This window comes from Muscardinus avellanarius (assembly GCF_963383645.1).
Source record: "Muscardinus avellanarius genome assembly, chromosome: 9".
Taxonomy (NCBI): domain Eukaryota; kingdom Metazoa; phylum Chordata; class Mammalia; order Rodentia; family Gliridae; genus Muscardinus; species Muscardinus avellanarius.
In genome coordinates, this window is record NC_137795.1 from 78223200 (window position 1) to 78243755 (window position 20556).

At 36.4% G+C, this 20556-nt stretch overlaps 1 protein-coding gene across 1 annotated transcript in view; it reads left to right on the forward strand.

Moving 5' to 3' along the window:
* Positions 1-20556, forward strand: part of CFTR (CF transmembrane conductance regulator) — a gene marked incomplete at both ends in the record, with an annotated part of 172619 nt that overhangs the window by 98416 nt on the left and 53647 nt on the right. Inside the window, 6 exons of the mRNA XM_080700885.1 lie at positions 2558-2644; positions 5867-6590; positions 8528-8656; positions 13658-13695; positions 15370-15626; positions 19545-19624. Coding sequence (XP_080557011.1) covers positions 2558-2644; positions 5867-6590; positions 8528-8656; positions 13658-13695; positions 15370-15626; positions 19545-19624 — 1315 coding nt within the window. The remainder of the gene's footprint in view (positions 1-2557; positions 2645-5866; positions 6591-8527; positions 8657-13657; positions 13696-15369; positions 15627-19544; positions 19625-20556) is intronic.

Below are 20556 nucleotides of genomic sequence, written 5' to 3' on the forward strand. Positions count from 1 at the left end.
TTATAGATATTTTTCTATTGCTTGATATCTTATTTCTGAAGTTAAAAAATGTGGAAGTAGACCAAAAATCACTTTTAAGAACTAAAGATAACTGTTTAGTATTTACATTTGTTAAAGATAATGGCTTTTTCTAAATTCATTCCCTTGTTTTGGTGTGTGTATATTTGTTTGCCTTTATGGTGTGGTTTACTACAAAAAGAAAACTCTGGAATTCTGCACAGAACAAAAAAAAGAGGACAAAGAAACTTCTGTTGATTCCATCATATACTCCCTTGCCTCCCCCACACACAATGCATACACCTGAGATAGGCTTCTGTTTATGCTTCTTGGTTTAGAGAAATACACATTTGCAAAATTTTGAGTATAATTTATAATCTTATAACAAAAACAGTAGGGCAAATGATGTCACTTCTTTTTGTGTGTGTGGTACTGGGGACTGAACCCAGGGGCATTCTATCTCTGAGCTACACCCCCAGCCCTATTTTTTATTCTTTATTTTGAAACAAGGTCTCACTAAGTTTCAGAGGGCCTCACTAAATATCTGAGGCTGGCCGCGAACCTGAGGTCCTCTTGTCTCAGCCCTCCAAGTACTGGGATTACAAGTGTGCACCACTATGCCTAGCTCTTAAACTCTTTAAAATGAATAGAACAAACACATCTGATATTTTGAGGGTGGAGTTCCCTTGGTAAAGACATTCTTGGTACAAGCCTTTAGAAGCTGTCACAAAGAAGTACATATATTTAATTTTTGTCAAGCAGCAAACATGGTTAAATTGAAACTTTCAGTATATAATACTATTGGTGACATGGGATGTCAAATATTTCTTGTTTTATTTAAAAATGCTTCTTCCTATGCTACTAAACTTATTAATAAGAAATCAATTTTGTTGGCTTATTAATGTTTTGGTTCCTTTCCATCCATCCTGCCTGCTTCCAAAATCTGCGACAAGAAAGTAACACAGAACCTCAGGTTCCTGATACCATTCTAGGGTACACACACACACTGAATATATTATTTCTAATCTCTTGAAAAACTGTAATTGTAGCTGTGAAGGAGAGTATCCTAATCCTTCTGTTGCTAATCCCACAATACCACAGACTGGGAAGGTTATAAGTAAAAGTGGTTTATTGAAGCTCACAGTTGTGGTAAAGGGGCCGCATCTTGTGATGGCCTGACACTGGCAGAGTCCTGGGGCAGCACAGGCATGGCATGGCAAAAGACACAGAGTGTATGTTTTTGTGTAGGTATCTTCTCATCTCTCTTCTTGTTAAGAGACCATTATTCAACCATGGGTGTCAACCTTGATGACCCTATCTAATTCTTATCACTTCTAAAAGACCTCATACCTCACAATGATATTACACCCCAACATGAGTTTCAGAGGGGATAAATCATATTTAAATCATAGGAGAGATAAATAAGAACCAAGTGTAGGCAGAGAAAGAACCTGAAGGTGCATTTTTATTGGGTCTTTTAGTCCATGTTGACTTCAAACATAATTTACAGTACAAGTTTCTTTGAGATTTTGATTTGAGTTTTTGCTATTTCTGGATTGTTTTATTTACTTCTCATAATTATATGCTGATTAAATCCAATTTTCTTTTTAATAAAGTTTCCAAGAATTACTTATTTAAGCACAGAATCCTATGTAGTTGGGATAGAGGTAAAGTTATTAACACTCATACCTGAACATTTTAATTGCCTTGATGAAATTATCTCATTTCTGTTAATATGGAAACTATAAGTTTATCCTCTTGCTCTTTTCGCTACCTGCTGCGCTAACGAGGCACCTTCTTCTTGCTTTTTTAATTCAATGCAGTAGAGATGTCATTTGCTTTTAAGATTTTGTATTTTAACCTAAAAAGTAAAGCAATATGGATGTAAATTTTTATTGTATATTTTTCATCCTGTTCTTAGAACTCTTATGAAAGTAGTAAAGACTGAGATTCTAAGGAGCAAAATGTGATATCAATTATACAACCATAACAGCATTGCTGTCAATTTAGTGATAGTGTTTAACACTTTGAAAATATTAAAAAATAATTTTATATAAGTGCTACAATTTATTTTGTTTCTGACATTCCACAGATTGAAATAATATACTCTTTTTGCCACAAAAATACAAGATCTTCAAGGACAGTGACAATAATTTTTAGGACAATATTCCCAGCACATAGCATTGTTCCTAACTCTAAATAGACAGTGTTGTTAATTTTTATGTGAATATCTTAAAGTGTATTATGTGGTGCAATTCAGTTTGTAATTTTTGTTCTTTTATGTCACTTTGAGTTAGCAGAACCACTTCAGCATTCTTGGAGTATTGTAAAATGTCATAAAAATAATCTAAGACCGTATTCCTCATTTAAAACAATATATACTATTATATACAGATGTATAATAGTGTGACTTCTGCCTTATGTTGTAAACTGTGTTATTTCAGTGAATGAATGTAATATTACCATACTATATCACATGTGGTAGACTATTTAAAAATATGTATTCTAAATAATATGGGAAATGTTGAGGAAATTAATTTAATTTTCATTTTCTTTTCAGAGCAGTATACAAAGATGCAGATTTGTACCTATTAGACTCTCCTTTTGGATACCTAGATGTTTTAACTGAAAAAGAAATATTTGAAAGGTAACTTATTTATAATGTTAATGCTAAAAGAGAAGGGAAATATGGCAATACCATTGTCACAGACTGCTATCACCTCTTGAGAAATATGTCCACCTTTGGTGCCACTCAAGGTGGCTAAATGTAATATAGCACTTACTCAAATCTGATCTACTCTTTATGGCCAAGAATGAAGATCCCTTCCATTGAAACCTTTCCTTATCATATATGCTAAACCATTTTTTCTATTAATATGCTGTTAGAATAATCTCTACATAGCTCTTACAGTATTATTGCCTTGCAGTAGACATATCTTTTATTGATATTAGTTATTATACTTAAAATTTTTACTGACATTTTGTGTCTAAGCATTTTATTTTATCATCACATCAGTCAGTAAACTGTCCAAGGAACTACACACATTAAATCATTTAATGGTTTCGTGATGGATGTTCACACTATTCAGGTACCTAAGTATTTCCTTGGAAACCTCCTCCTCACTCACACAGAGCTTGGGATTTACATTTCCTTGGAGTTCTCATGGAAACACTAGGCATATGAAGTTCCTGAGAGCAAAAGTTAGTTGTATTACTTGATTGCAAAGTTTCAAAATGATTTCATGGACTATGAAGTAGTTGATTAAGATAATGGCCATTACAGTTTTGTTTTAGCAATAAAGATTTTAAGCAGTGAGGGTGCTGTGTGGCAGGAAGTGGGGGGAGTAAAATGGCTGCATTGTTCCTGGAAGCATCTTTCCTAGGATTCAAATTTATTAATGTATTGCCTTTGTCAGTTTTTTTGTTTGTTTGTTTGCTTGTTTGTTTTGTGGTACCTCCAGGCTATATTCCCAGACCAATTTTATACTTTATTTGGAAACAGGGTCTCACTAAATTGCTGAGAGCCTCACTAAGTAGCTGAGGCTGGCTTCAAACCTGTGCGATCCTCCTGTCTCAGCCTCCCAAGCACAGGGATTACAAGCGTGTGCCACCATGCCAGCTTTCTTTTTATTTTTAAAATAGGATCTCACTGAGTTGCAGAGCACCTCACTAAGTAGCTGAGACTGTCCATGAACCTCGATCCTCCTGTCTCAGCCTCCCAAATGCTGGGATTATAATTGTGCACCACCACGGCCTGCTTTAACGCTTCAGTGGTTTTCAATCCCGAATTTTACTATATTACAATATGAAGCCAAGGAAAGCTACCTGTCCAGGCACTATTTTTTTTCTCTGAAGTAAAATCAAATGGCATTATTTTATTTGACCTTTTTTAGTTTACATTATTTTCAGTCAAGTGTGCCTGAGAATGCTTTGTCCATTCACAAATCCCAAGGCTACCTTATTCTAGCTTCTCTGAATGAGCTGCAAGTACTATCAATATAATCTCCATTCAATTTATTCCCAATTCTCATTTTCATTCATGAGCTTCCAAACCAATCTATATTAAATGAATGCACTATTTAATATTATATGGTATATTAAGAATTTAAGATTATTTCAATTGTTCTCAATTTAATGAGAAAGACAGTCACCTTTCTACTTTTCCCCAAAGCTTACCTTATCCCTTTCAATAAAGCATAGTAAGATCACATACTAAAAACCCAGTTATCTTAAATCTCTGTAATTGTATGCAATTGTAATTACATACAGCTCTCTGACTTCCTATTCTCTGAAAAATGCCAGTTAATCTCTACCATTTTAAGTGTAAAGCAACTCAACATAGGACAAAGGTACTAAGGATGGAACCCAGGGGCATTCTACCACCGACCTACACCTCCGGCCCTATTTTTTAATCTTTTTATTTTTTGAAACAGGGTTGCACTGAGTTGCAAAGGGCCTCACTAAGTAGTTAAGGCTGTCCGCAAACCTCGATCATCCCATCTCCACCTCCTGAATGCTGGGATTACAAGCATGCACCACCACACCCGCCTAGGACAATATGTTTTTAAAACCGTTTAACAACAATATAAGAGCACAAATCCACTTTTATTTATTTGGTTTTTACTTTTTGTTTTTCAAACCCTTGAGAGGCATAGTGTTGCACTGAGTCAGTGTCAAGTGGCCTTAGCAGGAAGACGGCTTTGTAATTTAGCATGAAATGTTTCCATGAATTACCTTTCCATACATTGGTCTGGTTTTGTCTGACCTGCTGCCAAGAGTCACTGTGCTTTTTTTAATTTCTAGACAATGGGATTTACTTTCATTTCAAACATTAACACCTTTTATTTCAAGAAGGGTCTTCCTATATTTGCTTTATAGAAGTCCCATTTCCAGCCGATTTCTTCAGGCTCCATGATGGTGGAAAGAGCAAATTTAGTATCCAAAATACTACTCATATAATCCCGTGACTATGACAACTAACTTCTCACCATTATGAACTTTGCTGTATTATATTGAGTGTTCATATATAAGAATTTAATGATACCTCTCTACATATGATAGCTAATGTTTTTTTTTTTTTTTTTTTTTGGTGGTACTGGGGTTCCTGGAAGCCCTTCTACCTCTGTGCTACACTCCCAGACCTATTTTTACATTTTTATTTGGAAACAGGGTCTCCTAAGTCAGCGCGCGCGGCTGGCTTCGAACCTGTGCGATCCTCCTGTTTCTGCCTCCCAAGCGCGGGGATTACAAGTGTCCGCCACCACGCCCGGCGATAGCTAATGTTTTAATGGCCCAAAGAAACTGATCTCTCCTAGAAGGTTCTAGTCAAGATTTACTTGTAGACTAGAGGAAAATTTCATTAGTAGAGGGTCAATTTTATTATCTAATTCTCAGCTGTTGTGCATTTTTAAATAATCATATTAGTCAAAATGTGGTAAATTTAAAATGTAAAAGGAAATTAATAGAATACTTAACAAGAAAGCTTAGATATTTTTGAAGATATGTGGAAACAGACTTCTAAAGACACTTGAAAGTTTTCCAGTAATTCTCTCATTTTCTGGAAAAATAAACTCATATACAGAGGGTAAATTATTTGATGAAAATCAGACATCTACTGCATATCAGAAATTTAATTTCAGTCTAGGTGTTATTCAACTTTACAATATAGCATAATATTTCATACTGTAATAGTTTAATAGGTAAATTTAATTACGATAGAGTATTTACTTTTAGAATAACTTCAAGTATAATAGTAAAATGATGTGATAAATATTTTATACAATGAAACATCAATAAATACTAGAGCAAAATACATATGTTATAAAAGTATTTATGAAATTGATATTTATATCTTTTTATATTCTTAAAGCTGTGTCTGTAAATTGATGGCTAACAAAACTAGGATTTTGGTCACTTCTAAAATGGAGCATTTAAAGAAAGCTGACAAAATATTAATCTTACATGAAGGTAGCAGCTATTTCTATGGGACATTTTCTGAACTACAAAATCTGCGGCCAGACTTTAGTTCAAAGCTCATGGGATATGAATCTTTCGACCAGTTTAGTGCGGAAAGAAGAAACTCCATCCTAACTGAGACCTTACGCCGTTTCTCATTAGAAGGAGATGCTTCTGCCTCCTGGAATGAAACAAAAAAACAATCTTTTAAACAGACTGGAGAGTTTGGGGAAAAAAGGAAAAACTCTATTCTGAACCCAATCAACTCTATCAGAAAGTTTTCAATTGTACAAAAGACTCCATTACAAATGAATGGCTTGGAAGAGGACTCCGAGGAGCCCTTGGAGAGAAGGCTGTCCCTAGTGCCAGATTCGGAGCAGGGGGAGGCCATCCTGCCTCGCAGCAACATGATCAACACCGGCCCCACCTTTCAGGGCAAGCGGAGGCAGTCTGTGCTCAACCTGATGACGCACTCAGGTGGCCAAGGGCAAAACATTCACCGGAGGACAACAGTGTCCACACGGAAAATGTCACTGGCCCCTCAGACGAACCTAAACGAAATGGACATATATTCAAGACGGTTGTCTCAAGAGAGTGGCCTGGAAATTAGTGAAGAAATTAATGAAGAAGATTTAAAGGTATGTGTAAATTACTAGTGCCCCCCCATGCAACAGAGTTCATTGCAGTATGTAGTATGTAAGAAAACTAACTCAAATTATGCGATTACAATGAAGTTTATCTTAAAACCTAGGAAGTTCAAAGTTCATAAATTATGTAAAGAACTTCAAAATATAAAATAATCAACCTTTCCATTTGCAGAGTATACAGCTCTTCCCATAAAATGTGTTACAGGCCAAAGCAAGGACTTCGTACAGTGCCACAATTAGTATTAGGCCAGTAGTATTCATTATTATACATTAAGAAAGCATCTGTTTTATTACTAAACCTTCTGAAATGAGGAAGGGATGAAATAGAATACAAATAAATAGATGAACAAATAGTTTCAGCTGAGTAGAAACCAAGAACTATTTCTCTATGGACATAGCCTATGCATCGAGTATAGCTACAGGACTAATGCATATTCTGATTTATACATCAGTCTTGCCTGAATTTTAGCTATGTGGGCTTTTTATAATTTTTTAAATTTGCTTTAGACATTAGGTTCCCGAAAAGGTTTCCTTTAAAGAAAACATGTGACGCTCAACATATGCGCGCGCCAATATTCAGAGAGATTTCTGTTATATTGTTACAGAACAAATGCTTTTATTCTTGAAATAGGAAGTAATATAATAAAGAGGGTTTTCGTTGTGTTTACCTACAAACATACGCACCTTCAATGAAGTCAACCTCAGGCCGAGTTGCAATGAGTTGACATGTTTAATGCATAGGCCATTTAAGAGCAGTGGACAGTTGGCAAGTCACAAGTCATTTAATATTTCTAGGTCAGCGTTCCCTTCTTTGTGAAATTAAGGAATAGGTGATCCCTAAAATACATACTTCATATTTCCAGAAGTTTGAAAAAGTTTCAAAAGTATAATTCATCTCCGTAGTTTAATATCCATCTATGGATTTCTAAATCTAAGCCTACAAATTTAGCTATAAGGAATAACTTCGTTGACTACTTATACTTGCTATTGATTGATTGCTTCTAGTGTCAGGCAGCACATACTTAGTCCCCACAACAACACTACAAGGTACTTATCATCTTCCTCACTTACCCAAAAGGAAACTAAAGTTCAGCAACTTTTCTCAAACAAGTAGCTCCTAGCATGTCAGTGGTGGAGCTTGGATTCAAACCCAGGTTTATCTGACTCCAGAAATCTGTGCTTCCAATCACTGTACTCAATTCCAATTTCATAGGACCCCCTCTCTGTGATTTTAGTGCTTTCTTTACAAATTTTGTGGAAATAAAAAGGAACCAACCTCTTTATTCAAAAAGAAATCTGGAATCTCTTTTTCAAATTTTTGAAATATGTAAAAAAAACCCTAAAGAAATAAACAAACAAACAACAACAACAACAAAAAAAAAAACCCCAAGAAACCAACGGTAACAACAATAAACTTCTAGAAGAATACACCAGGCTTAGAATGATCCAATTTAAGTTATATCTGCCAAAAGGGATAACCCTATGATAATGAGGAATGTTCAAACATAAATCTGCTCCCAGCCTATTGAAAGACCTTGTAGCTGGTAAAACACCACACTTTTCTTGGCTGTGGCCCCTTGAAGAAATAAGCTCAATCAAGGAAAATTCTGAGAAGCTTCATTTCCATGGTGCCTTTCATTTGTTAAAAGGTTGTGACAGTTAAGCCTTTAAATGCTAAACCTGTCCTACAGTAATACAATTATATAACCAATCATATACTTTTAGAATTTTGAAGAATTACAGTGATTCTAATTTTTCAGAAAGGCGTGCTGCTCCCATGGATGCAATACGGACTATGGAGTGATGTGGTTTACGTTTGAGAAAATTCACTTAGCTTCAAGTAGTAATATTTCTTTTTCCCCCATATATTCAAACATGGCAATCTGAAATGGCACTTTCTCATTGCTGTAACCGTGACTCTTTTTCAGGAATGCTTTTTTGATGATATAGACAACATTCCAGCAGTGACCACATGGAACACATACCTTCGATATATTACTATCCACAAGAGTTTAATTTTTGTGCTACTTTGGTGCTTAGTAATTTTTATTGCTGAGGTAAGAATGTTCTGTTGTAAAGCATTATTATGATTTAAAGTTAAAAATAATTGAGAGGGTGTATAAATTCATATGCACAGAATTAAAAAAATGTGTGTGCTTATATATGTATATACACATATGTATATGTGTTTGTAGTGCCAGTTTTGAAACCAGACTGCCTGGGTTTGAGTCCTAACACCATGAAACTGAGCAATTAGCTAAAGTCTGTGAGATTCAATTTCCTCATCTACACAATAGAGAGTGAAAGAATACCAGCATAATTGGCCATTTTGTGGGTGAAAAGACGCTCTGATTATTAAACACTTAAAGTAGGGCTTGGTACATCTTGAGTAATGCTAATTGCTGCTATCATTAATGTCCTCACTATAAAGCTCAAGATAGTTTGAGGTGAACAAGTTCACAACCATAATAGAATGAAAAATTTAATCATTCCTTTTAGTCTTTAACAAAAATAAAAGGTTGGGTAACCTGAGTAATGAATATTGTATTGAAATGTATTTCCAATGTACCTCATTAATCTCTACCAGTCATGCCAGATGACTAATGTTAATGTGAATGGCCTGTGCTCCATTTAATCTCAACCCACCCTTTATAATTATTAATAATTTGAACCCTCTATATTGAAAGATCACATTACCTGCTTGTCTTCAACTTATGCAAGAAAAAAGGGTCTAAATATAATGGTGATTTTTGTTAATTTGTAAGACCTTCGTCTCATGCAGCTTGAACTTAAGTACCTTTCAAAATGATGTGTATTTTGGGTATAATTGTGCATAATTTGTGTATAATTGAGTGTTGAGCTGCTACACATGTATACAATATTACTGGCTCATGTAAGAAGTAGACACAGACTTTTGTCATTGGGCAGGAAACTAAATTGTGAAAAAGAATGGAAGTGCCATGTAACTACACATTAGTAGTGTAGCTTTCACAATTATTGCAAAAAGTTATCTTCTTAATGGGCAAAATGAAGGCTAATGCCCTTTTCTGGCCAAGTAGTAATATAAGAAATGATGAGTCTTTTTGGCCGATGTCCTGTAGGCACTGACAGTTAATTTTGAATAACAAGAATGTCATATTAGAAGAATGGCAATTAGATTATGTACACCTAAACAATTCATTCACTATTGTTTACAATTCTGTTGACTTTGTTGAATCAAAATTTACATAGCTTTTTACTTAGACTAAGCTTCTTTCTTAATACCAGTTTGCCCACTTATTATTAGCATTAGAACAACTCTTTGGTACTTACCCTCGTGGTTCGGGTGTTAATCCAGTATGATAGTTTATTTGTGGCCTCATACTTATGATAGGAGAACCTAAATATTAAGAGACATTTTTTCTGCCATGAATGTGATGTATCTATATTCATTTTACATAAGGCTCATATTTCAGTTTAGATTTATGATTTTACACAGTAGGTTCAATATGCTTCCCCTTTTTTTGTTTGTTTGATTTTGGTGGTATTGGGGTGGAACCCAGAGGCTTTCTACCTCCGGGCTCTACTCCCAGACCTATTTTATACTTTATTTGGAAACAGGGTCTCACTAAGCTGCTAAGAGCCCACTAAGTAGCTGAGGCTGGCTTCGAACCTGTCTTGTCTCGGCCTCCTAAGCGCAGGGATTACAAGTGTGTGCCACCACGCCCGGCCCAATATGCTTCCCTTTTACAATTCAAATATTCTTCTCTATTTTTTCCATTTTTTCTAAGCTACTAAACTGAAAAAAGTTAGTTTTGTTTATTTAGTTTGTTGAGACTTAGAGTAGTGTGTCATTTTATAAAGGGAATCAGTCTACCTTTGCATTTGTATACCATTTTTCCTCTACAAAGCAATGTCTTCTGATACTTACACTAACCAAATAGGCTATTAAATTTCTATTAAGTTGGTCTTTCTGGTGGCCCTATTTGGCTGTACCTCACTGACTAGCTAGTGAAGAAATAGGAGATATTTTCCTGGTTTCCTTTACTTCAACCATAGGGTGTTATTTATTTATTTATTTATTTATTTATTTATTTTGGTGGTACTGAGGTTCCTGGAAGCCCTTCTACCTCCGGGCTACACTCCCAGACCTATTTTTACATTTTTATTTGGAAACAGGATCTCCTAAGCCAGTGCATGTGGCTGGCTTCGAACCTGCGTGATCCTCCTGTCTCTGCCTCCCAAGCGCGGGGATTACAAGCCTGCGCCACCACACCCGACCATAGGGTGTTATTGACTGGAACATTTGAAGGCCCTTTTTAGTGCTTCCCTTCTGTGTATTTTTAAATTAAATTATTTTTTACCAGAAAACTTTTTTTTTCTTTTGGCAGTATTGGGGATGGAACCCAGGGGCATTCTATCTCCAAGCTATACCCCCAGCTCTATTTTTCTCTTTCTTTCTTTCTTTCTTTCTTTCTTTCTTTCTTTCTTTCTTTCTTTCTTTCTTTCTTTTTCTTTCTTTCTATTTTTTTGGTGGTACTGGGGTTCCTGGAAGCCCTTCTCCCTCCAGGCTACACTCCCATACCTATTTTTTATATTTTTATTTGGAAACAGAATCTCTTAAGCCAGTGCAGCTAGCTTCGAACCTGCGCGATCCTCCTATCTCCACCTCCCAAGTGCGGGGATAACAAGCATGGGCCACCACGCCCGGCATTATTCTTTATTTTTTGAAACAGGGTCTCCCTGAGTTGCACAGAGCCTAACCAAGTAGTAGCTGAGGCTGTCCACGAATGGCGATCATCCTGTCTCAGCCTCCCAAATGCTGAGATTACAAGCGTGCACCACCACACCTGGCCTCCAAAAAACTTTAAAAAAATACTCGTATCAGTGCATTCAGTGGTTTTAAGATCATGTTAGAGAACTGCAATATCCTGTTCTTTTATGATTTCCTTTCTCTTTGTTAAGGAAAAATCCCTCTGTGGCTTTACATTGGTAATAAGATGGAGTTGTAGTATAGTTCCTTTATACTACTTCTGCTATGAGCTCATGGTCATTCTGTTGGGGTATTTTACTTACCATGAATGTATATTTAAGGGCATTCTTGGACCAGTAGAGCACTGCAATAAATGTGAAATGAAATGATGTTTAAAACTCAGAGAAAACGGGAAAAATCTTTTGGCTTCTTTTTTATCATTGAGGACTTTCATGCTATCAAAGTTGTGTGGCCAAGCATGGTAGCGCATTTGGGTGGCTAAGACAGGAGGATTGTGGTTTGCGGATAGCCTCAGCTTCTTAGTGAGGCCCTCTGCAACTCAGTGATACCCTTTTTCAAAAAATAAAGAATAAAAATATGGCTGGGGTGTAGCTCAGAGGTAGAATGCCCCTGGGTTCCATCCCCAGTACCACACACAAAAAAAAGTTGTGTGAACTTCAAAATCTCAAAGCATTTCGAAAATGAATTGATAGAATGTCCAATTGCTTCTATATGCCTCCGATATTTTTTTTATCAAAGTCATTATGGCCTTAAAAATGCTTTTGTTCTAGTCAATAAAAGCAGTTTGGGTTGGTAATTCCATGTGGATGGAGCCAGGAAATAACTTTATATTACAATGACTAAGCCAGTTTCTTTAGAAAACTCTTTGGGGCATTGTTCCATTAGTAAATATTATAAAATATTTATTTCTAAGATTTACTCAGATTTACAGAACGTTGGCAGTGCCAGCATTATTGACACTCCTTTAATTGGAACAAAGGGAGAGTATAATAATCAAAGGATGACTCAAATGTGTGCCTTATCTAGGATCTTGAGTAATTTGATTAGTCTTAAGAAATAGGAAGATATTTGTATCAGAGTGAAGACTTTGAGAAAGGCTAGATTATTGGGAGGTTTCTTGTTATTTTGAACTTACTTGAATCTTGAGGAAACAAAGGTAGCTTTTTTTTTGAGAGAGTGAATGGAAAAAAGTAGGAGAGTAGGAATAATATCACTCGAATTTAATCATTATACTTGAATCTGATATGATTTTAACTAAAATATATACATTTTTTGAAGTATAGTATTTCAGAATGTGATTTCTTGATGCTAAATGTTCTCCATGAGCTTTTCATATAGTATATTTAAATATTTAAGGTAAATTCAAATATTAAATAAGAGTTGATATTTTATCCCAGGCATATTTGTTTCTCCCCTATTTTTTATTTTGTATTCATTTCTCAAATCATTTTAGTCACAATTGCTTGCTTTTCCTATTTTTTCTCTGGTAAAGTTATTATTTAGATAATTATATGTTCTCAGAGTCATTTCTAATACTATGGTTGTGATGGAATCAATATAAAATTAAATTTCTCCACATAGCTTATGAAAATATAATGCTAAATTAAAAATAGAGCAGAACACAGATAATATATCAAAGGACTATACAAACCAGTTTTGTTAAAAATTGTATTTGTTTAGTTATGGTACAGACATATTTTACTTAGCCAAATATCTTTACTTTGTGGGAAAGCCCTAAATTTTAAGTTATTCTAGTACAGATAATTTGTATTTTAACCTGAGTGCACCAAATTTTTCTTCATTAACTATGAATTTTTACAATGTTGAGATTTCTAATTGATTTTTATAAATACTAATCTCAACTTTTCCAGTAATCAAGTGATCTCACAGGTGTTAACCTTCCATAATTCTTGCACAGAAAATTAAATTATTTGTGGCAACTGAAGAGATTATCTGCCAGTAGGCTGAGATTATCTATTTGTGAAAAATAAAATTTATTATTTAAAACACTTACCTATAATCTCAGCTCCCATCTGAGGTTCAATGTATAGTTTCTGTTGCGTAACAGAGAAAATTGACAAAGTACTTATTTCAGTGAATATTGAGTTCTATAAACTTAATGTGTTCTTACCACAAGTTATAAGGCTTAGAATTATAAAGCTTCTGGAAGAAAAGGCAAAGCAAAAAAAAAAAAAAACTGAAAATACATGTACTTTGACACCGGTCATATTGAATTTAGAGGTAGACATGAAATGAACAGGTAAAAGAGCTAGAAAAAAATCAGCTGTATATTTTTCCATTCCAGGTAGCTGCTTCTTTGGTTGTGTTGTGGTTACTTCAAAGGTGAGTATTCCTTGTCTTATTGTGGATATTTTTTTTTGCTGAGTTTTTTTTTCATTGATTATATGGGTCTTATGAAATATTGCAATAGCTCCTATATCCCCCACCCAAGTATTATGGTGGTAAAAAGCCAAGTTACAGCCATCCTTTGGTTTCTGTGGACAATGGGCTCCAGAACCAACCCCCACAGATCGAGTCCCTTATATAAGAAGTAGTGTTTGTATAGAACCTATGCATGTATCTTCCTTTACTTTAAAACCATCTCTGGATTACTTATAATACGTAATATAACATAAATGTTATATAAATAGTTGTTATAATGAATTGTTTAGACAGTAATGATAAAAAAAATTTTGTACATGTTTGGTACGGGGCAATTTTTTATTTTTTTGCAGTACTGGGGATTGAACCTGGGGGGATTCTATCTCCAAACTAGACCCCCAGCCCCATTTTTTAAATTCTTTATCTTGAAACAGGGTCTCACTGAGTTGTAGAGGGCCTCACTAAGTAGCTGAGGCTGTCCGCAAATTGTGATCTTCCTGTCTCAGCCTCCCAAATACTGGAATTACAAGCATGTGCCACCATGCCTGGCTCAGATGCAATAAAAAATTATATATATGTTTTTGCCGGGCGTGGTGGCGCACGCTTGTAATCCCTGTGCTTGGCAGGCGGAGACAGGAGGGTTGTGCAGGTTCAAAGCCAGCCGCGCTGGCTTAAGAGACCCTGTTTCCACATAAAATATTATAAAATAGGTCTGGGAGTATAGCCCGTGGGAGTGTAACCTGGAGGCAGTAGGGCTTCCAGGAACCCCAGTACCACTAAAAAAAATATATATGTGTATGTATATATATATATATATATATTTTGAGGTATTGGGGGTTGAACCCAATACCTCAAATGCATTCTACCTCTGAGCTACACCCCCAACCCTATTTTTGTTTTTTATTTGGAAACAGGCTTTAACTAAGTTATGGAGGACCTCACTAAGTAGCTGAGGCTGGCCTTGAACCATGATCCTCCTGTCTCAGCCTCCCCCAAAATATTTAAATTGGTTGAATCCATAGATGTGTAATCCTTGAGTCTAGAGGGTCAACTGTATTTCTTTTTTAAATAGTGAGCATGTATACTTCCTATGGCTCTTTGCCCATTTATTTTTTTTTCTTTTGTGGTACTGGGGATGGAACCCAGGGTCATTCTACCTCCAAGATACACCCCCCAGCCCTATATTGTATTGTTTATTTTTAAACAGGGTCTCACTAAGTTGCTGAGGGCCTCACTAAGTAGCTGAGGCTGGCCTTGAACCTCAATCCTCCCGTCTCAGCCTCCCAAGTACTGGGATTACAAGCGTGCACCACCACACCTCGCTCTCTTTGCCCATTTCTAAAGGAATTAGTTGAATTTCATTTCTATGATATGCAATGAAAACTTTTAAAAAATATAATTTTTATTTTCTCTAGGCATTTTAATCTAATAAAGATCAAATATATTTATTTCAGGGGTGAGAAAACCTATTTCCTTCCAATAGGATATTCTTGAAGTTAAGGTCATAATCTCTGCTAACTCAATATACTGTGTTTCTTTTCTTTAGACTCAAATTTAGTTTTTTGTTCGCATGTATTAGAAACTCAGTGGACAAGTCTTGTTCCCAAATAACATTTTTCTCTTTTGTTTTTACAGCAACCCTTTCCAAAATGAAGGGAATAGTACTAAAAATGCAAACAGCAGCAACAGCTATGCTGTGATTATCACTAATACGAGCTTCTACTACATTTTTTACATTTATGTGGGTGTAGCTGACACCTTGCTTGCTCTGGGATTCTTCAGAGGCTTGCCACTGGTGCATACACTAATCACAGTGTCGAAAATTTTACACCACAAAATGCTACATTCTGTCCTTCAAGCACCCATGTCAACCCTCAACACGCTGAAAGCAGGTACTTGACTAAGTATACAAAATGAAAGTGGTAATCCATCATCAGTAGAGCCTGTGGTTTCATTGACTCTCCAGTATCAGCACTGGCTCTTCACAAAGGCATCTTCCCTTCTTATGGCTTATATGTGTACATTTCTCAGACATTAAAAACAATTCTATATTGGGTCTCCTGATATTTCTGCATCAGCTGACTACAGTAGCTCAGTTTGTTAGAACAAGTTGCTGCTGGGACAGCAGGATCAGAAGCAATCTCTTCTGAGTCAGTTCTATTTCTTTTTTTTCAGATACTTGGTCTAGCCTTCTTACAGGTATTGTGTTACCAATGTATAGTATTGTTCAAAGAAGGAAGAGATTTTAAATGAGCTGGGAAAGTATAGCTACTAATATAATGTGTTTTCATAGGGCTGAATAATTTGGTGTTCTGTAATGTTCAAGTACGATCATGAAAATTTGTTCCCTTTTACTTTTTATGGTGGGGAGAATAAAAAATGTATTTGGAATCTGTTTTTGACACCGTTATAGTTAATGTCACAGAAAGTAAGAGCAATGGAATAAAGGAACCAACATTTTTCAAAACTTAGGGTCATAATGTACTTTGAAAGTAATCAATTCCATTGATTTTCCTCTAGGCAAATTTAAACTTAAAAAATTGGAGGTTAATAAGGAGCCTCCTAAAATATATTCTTCTAGCAATCTGCCCAGTTCTTACTCTGTGTGACTCTAAGCCAGCGAGGGGCTAGTATGTAGATTAATAAGGGTCCATTTGGGGCTTAGACAAAGGTAGGAGGTAGACACAGAAACATTTGACTCTAAAGTAGAGAATTTTAAGATTTTGAGACATGTGGAGTTATTTGTACCTAAAAATCTCAAGACAAGAAGTATCTACCATTTTTTTTTTCCTGAGTAACAAAATTTCAGTGTCAGTAGGTAGGAAGATCTTCATGTTTATTCTTTTTTTTTTTTTTTTTTTTGCGGGTCTGGGGAAGGAACCCAGGGGCATTCGACTCCTGAGCTACACTCCCTGCCCTATTTTTTATTCTTTCTTTTTAAACAGGGTCTCACTAGGTTGCAGAGGGCCTCACTAAGTAGCTGAGACTGTCCGCGAACCGCGATCCTCCAATCTCAGCCTCCCGAATGCTGGGATTACAAGCGTGTGCCACCACACCTGGCTCATGTTTATTCTTGAAGCCCATGTGCATCACTAAAGGCTGGACTACTTTTGATGGAATTATCATCATCTTCTGTTTTACTGCTAAGAATTTTATGCCTAAGGAGATTTCCATTTCAGTTCATACATTTAGCTCATTTTTCATGGAAGTCTGGGACTCAGAGTAGGGGGGATTTGAAGTGGGCCATGAAATACAATTGAAAGGACATGAGAATTATTTGAAGCCTGTTTTGGCCCCATAAAAAAGGGTGATCATGTGCAAGTTACTCTTCTGAGCATTGGCTCCCTTGCCTGTAAGGCAGGGAATCCAATGTGAAATAGAGGTTAGTTTCCCATCCTGTTCCCTTCTGTGGGGTGGTGTTCCCACGGGGGTGGGGGAGTGCACTTTCCATTTCTCTTTACTTTTCTGAGTTCCTCATTCCCTTAAACATGGCCCACAGTTGGCTCTGGGCCTTCTCTATTTCATACTTAAAAGATCACCACTCATTTCCTTTTTCTCATTTGTCTGACTTCTCCAACTCTCATCTGCCATGTAGGATACTCCTCAACATCTCTGTGCTGTTTGAACTCCTCCTTATCTATGCTCCTGAGAACTGAAATAGCAACTTGTAACATCTCCATGTCCTTCTCCTGCCCCTTCTGCTCCTCATTTTTAAAGAAGGCAAGTATTGGTGCCTTCTTTAAAAAATCATCTCCATACAGATCCTTAGGTCAGTCATACTCATTCTGTCATCTCATTCTTCTCTGATTCTCTTGGCCACAACCAGCGCTACCTGCCCTTGGGGTTTCTCCCAGATGTGCCCTTCTGCCACTGTACGTTGACCTCGATTTTCTCCAACTCCTCACCTGGTTTTTCTATGCCACTTTTCAATGATCTTAAGCCTACAAAGACACACAGTAGACATGTGTTGAAGAGATGAAAGTGTGAATGCGTATTTTGACAGAATACTACCATCAGAGATATAAAAAACGCCAGGAGGACACCTTTTATCAACAGAGCAAACTTTCCTTTTCTAAATACTAATTATAAATACAGTGGACTATTTTCAGTCCACTTAAAGAATACACCAGCTTGACTGAAATATTTCAACTTGTGGTTTATATATGTAAAGATATATAGATATATTTAATGAAATATGCTAAAGAACATGTTAATCAGGAATATTTGTTGAGTAACTTTGACATGCAAGGTATATTTTTGTTTCTTGCTTGTGACTGCAGTTGTTATGAAATGAATGTGGAATAAACTCTATACTGATCAGTGAATTCAGTGAGAGTCAGTGAATCCCATTGAACTCTAGCCATTCCAATCTAGGAAAAGAAACAAGACACATAGATACACAACCAACTATAATATATTTACTTATTTGGTTTTTTGGTGGTAGTGGGGCTTGAACCCAGAGCCTTGCACATGCTAGACGAATTCTCTGTCACTGAGATACATACATAGTATTTCTGTAACACAGAGGTATAGATGAGGAGTAAGAATTTTATTTTGGGAGCAAACACCAATGCTTTCTTGCAGGAGAGGTTTGTGAGTTGGGCCAGGGAAGAGATTTTGACATGCAGAGATAGGAGCAAAGGATTTTCAGGCAGAGAGAATCACGTGGGAAATATAGGGAGGCAGGAAAGTGTAGCCTGTGCTTAAAGAATACACCAGCTTGACTTAAATAGGCTATTTGAGTAGACAAAGCTTGTGTTAGCCAGGTCATTCAAGGCCAAATTATGAAAAGCATTAAATATTAAACTAAGAATTTTGGACTTTATCCTGTAGTTAATAGTGGATGAATGATAAGGTTCCCTATGACTTTGTTTGTACAGTATTATGTTACATTTTATCTAATTGTTTGTTTAACTCCTCTCTAGACAATGAATTCCTCAAGGGCAAGGAGCATGGTTTATTCACCTCTATTATCTCAGCTCCTGGCGTTGTGCCTGGCACACAGTAGACACTCCATATGTACCTTTTTATTATTTAGTTTTTCTCATTGACGCTTCTATGAGTGAGTCTGGAATTTAGAAGACAGGCTGCAGCTTAAACTGCTAGCGAAGAGGGTAGACAGACAACATGGCAACGAAGAGCCATCTAGAAAGCCTGCAGGGAGGTGGGCGGCCAAGGGCCCTGCAGAGGTGCTGCAGGGTGCAGAAATAAGTCAGAGGACAGGGACTTCCTGACGACATTCTATGTTACATGATTCAAATATAAAGGGAATGATTGGCATATCCTATAAAGTGTCTTTAAACTCAAGTTGGCCAAAGTGAGGTTTCAATAACAGGATGAATATTAAGGGCGCTGTTTTTTTTTTTTTTTTCTACCTGCATCTTATAAGAAGCTAGGTTGCATAAATGTTTAAAAGTACAGTGCTTGGGAAGCTAAGACAGGAGGATTGCAGGTTTGAGATCAGCCTCTGAAACTTACCGAGACTCTTAGCAACCTAGAAAGACCCTATTTTAATACAATTTTTTTAAAAGTGTTGGTGTTGTAGCTCAGAGGTAGAATGCCCCTGATTTCAATTTCCAGTACCAAAAAAGAAAAAAACACAAGTTTAAAAGTAGGAGACAATAACCTGAACACATAGTTCTGTAGAATCTTGGACAAAACTAAAATTTACCTAGTCCTTATTTATCTAGTTCCATGTCTTATTTGAGTTCTGAATGCTTCTACTGTACTAAAAGTTTAGAATTAAATATATTTATATACCTTTTAAAAGTTGTTTGGTTTTTGAGAAACATATCTTTTTTGTATTGTAGGTGGGATTCTGAATAGGTTCTCCAAAGATATCGCAATTTTGGATGATCTCCTGCCTCTTACCATATTTGACTTCGTTCAGGTTTGTAAAATTTAACTAGTATCAGTTATCTTTTATTCATCATGTTGGTTTTTAATAATTATAAACAGATTCAAATGAATTTTTGCTCATTTTTATTTTATTGAGAATGTCTTATCTATTTTATGATTTTTCATATCAAAGTCTTCAAAATGGGCATAAATTTAGTAAATCCAGTAACAAGTCAGAACTCTTTTCCTGGACGAAGTCCAAGGCAAGCCCACCTCTAGATATCCCCTTGGGAGTGATTGGAAAGACACAAAAAGATTTCTCCCCCCTCCCCACTGGCCACACAATATGATATTTTTTGGCACAGTCTCCCTATTTGATGGAAGCCCATTTACCTTCAAATGCCCATGTGGAAAGGAAGTGGGATTCCCTGGGTGGGCTACACTTGAAGCCATCCTCAGCCATCTATGCTCTGGCTACCCAGTTTAGCTAACCATTTTCCCCAAAGTAAGGGCCACAATAAAGAGACAGAAGTAAGATAAGTTTTCGAACAAATGGGAGAAAAAAGTAAACGTAGTCAATGTGAGGTCTGCCCAGAAGTGAAAGATGCAGATAGGCCTCCTGGTGGCCAGATAGGAGGCTGACTCTCTGGCTGGACTGGTGATGAGAGCTGAACCAGGGAAGGGCAGGCTGGGATGGAAGTGACCTTGGGGATCCCACAGGAGGAGTCCTGAGTGTCAGGACGTAGGAGCATTGTGAGTTGATACCTTTGGTCATCTGAGCTCCTTGTCTGGTTTAGTTGAAGCTTCAGAGAGCAAATGCCAGGGTCTTATTGACCTCCTTGGAGAAACAGTAGGAAAGGAATGCCACCCATCTGGGGATGAGTCATTCTCCTCTCCTCACTCCGCAATACAATCCTGCAGCACTGAAAGAACTTCAAAGCTAATTAAATAAATAAATCAGGACTACCGCACATGTGTATACAC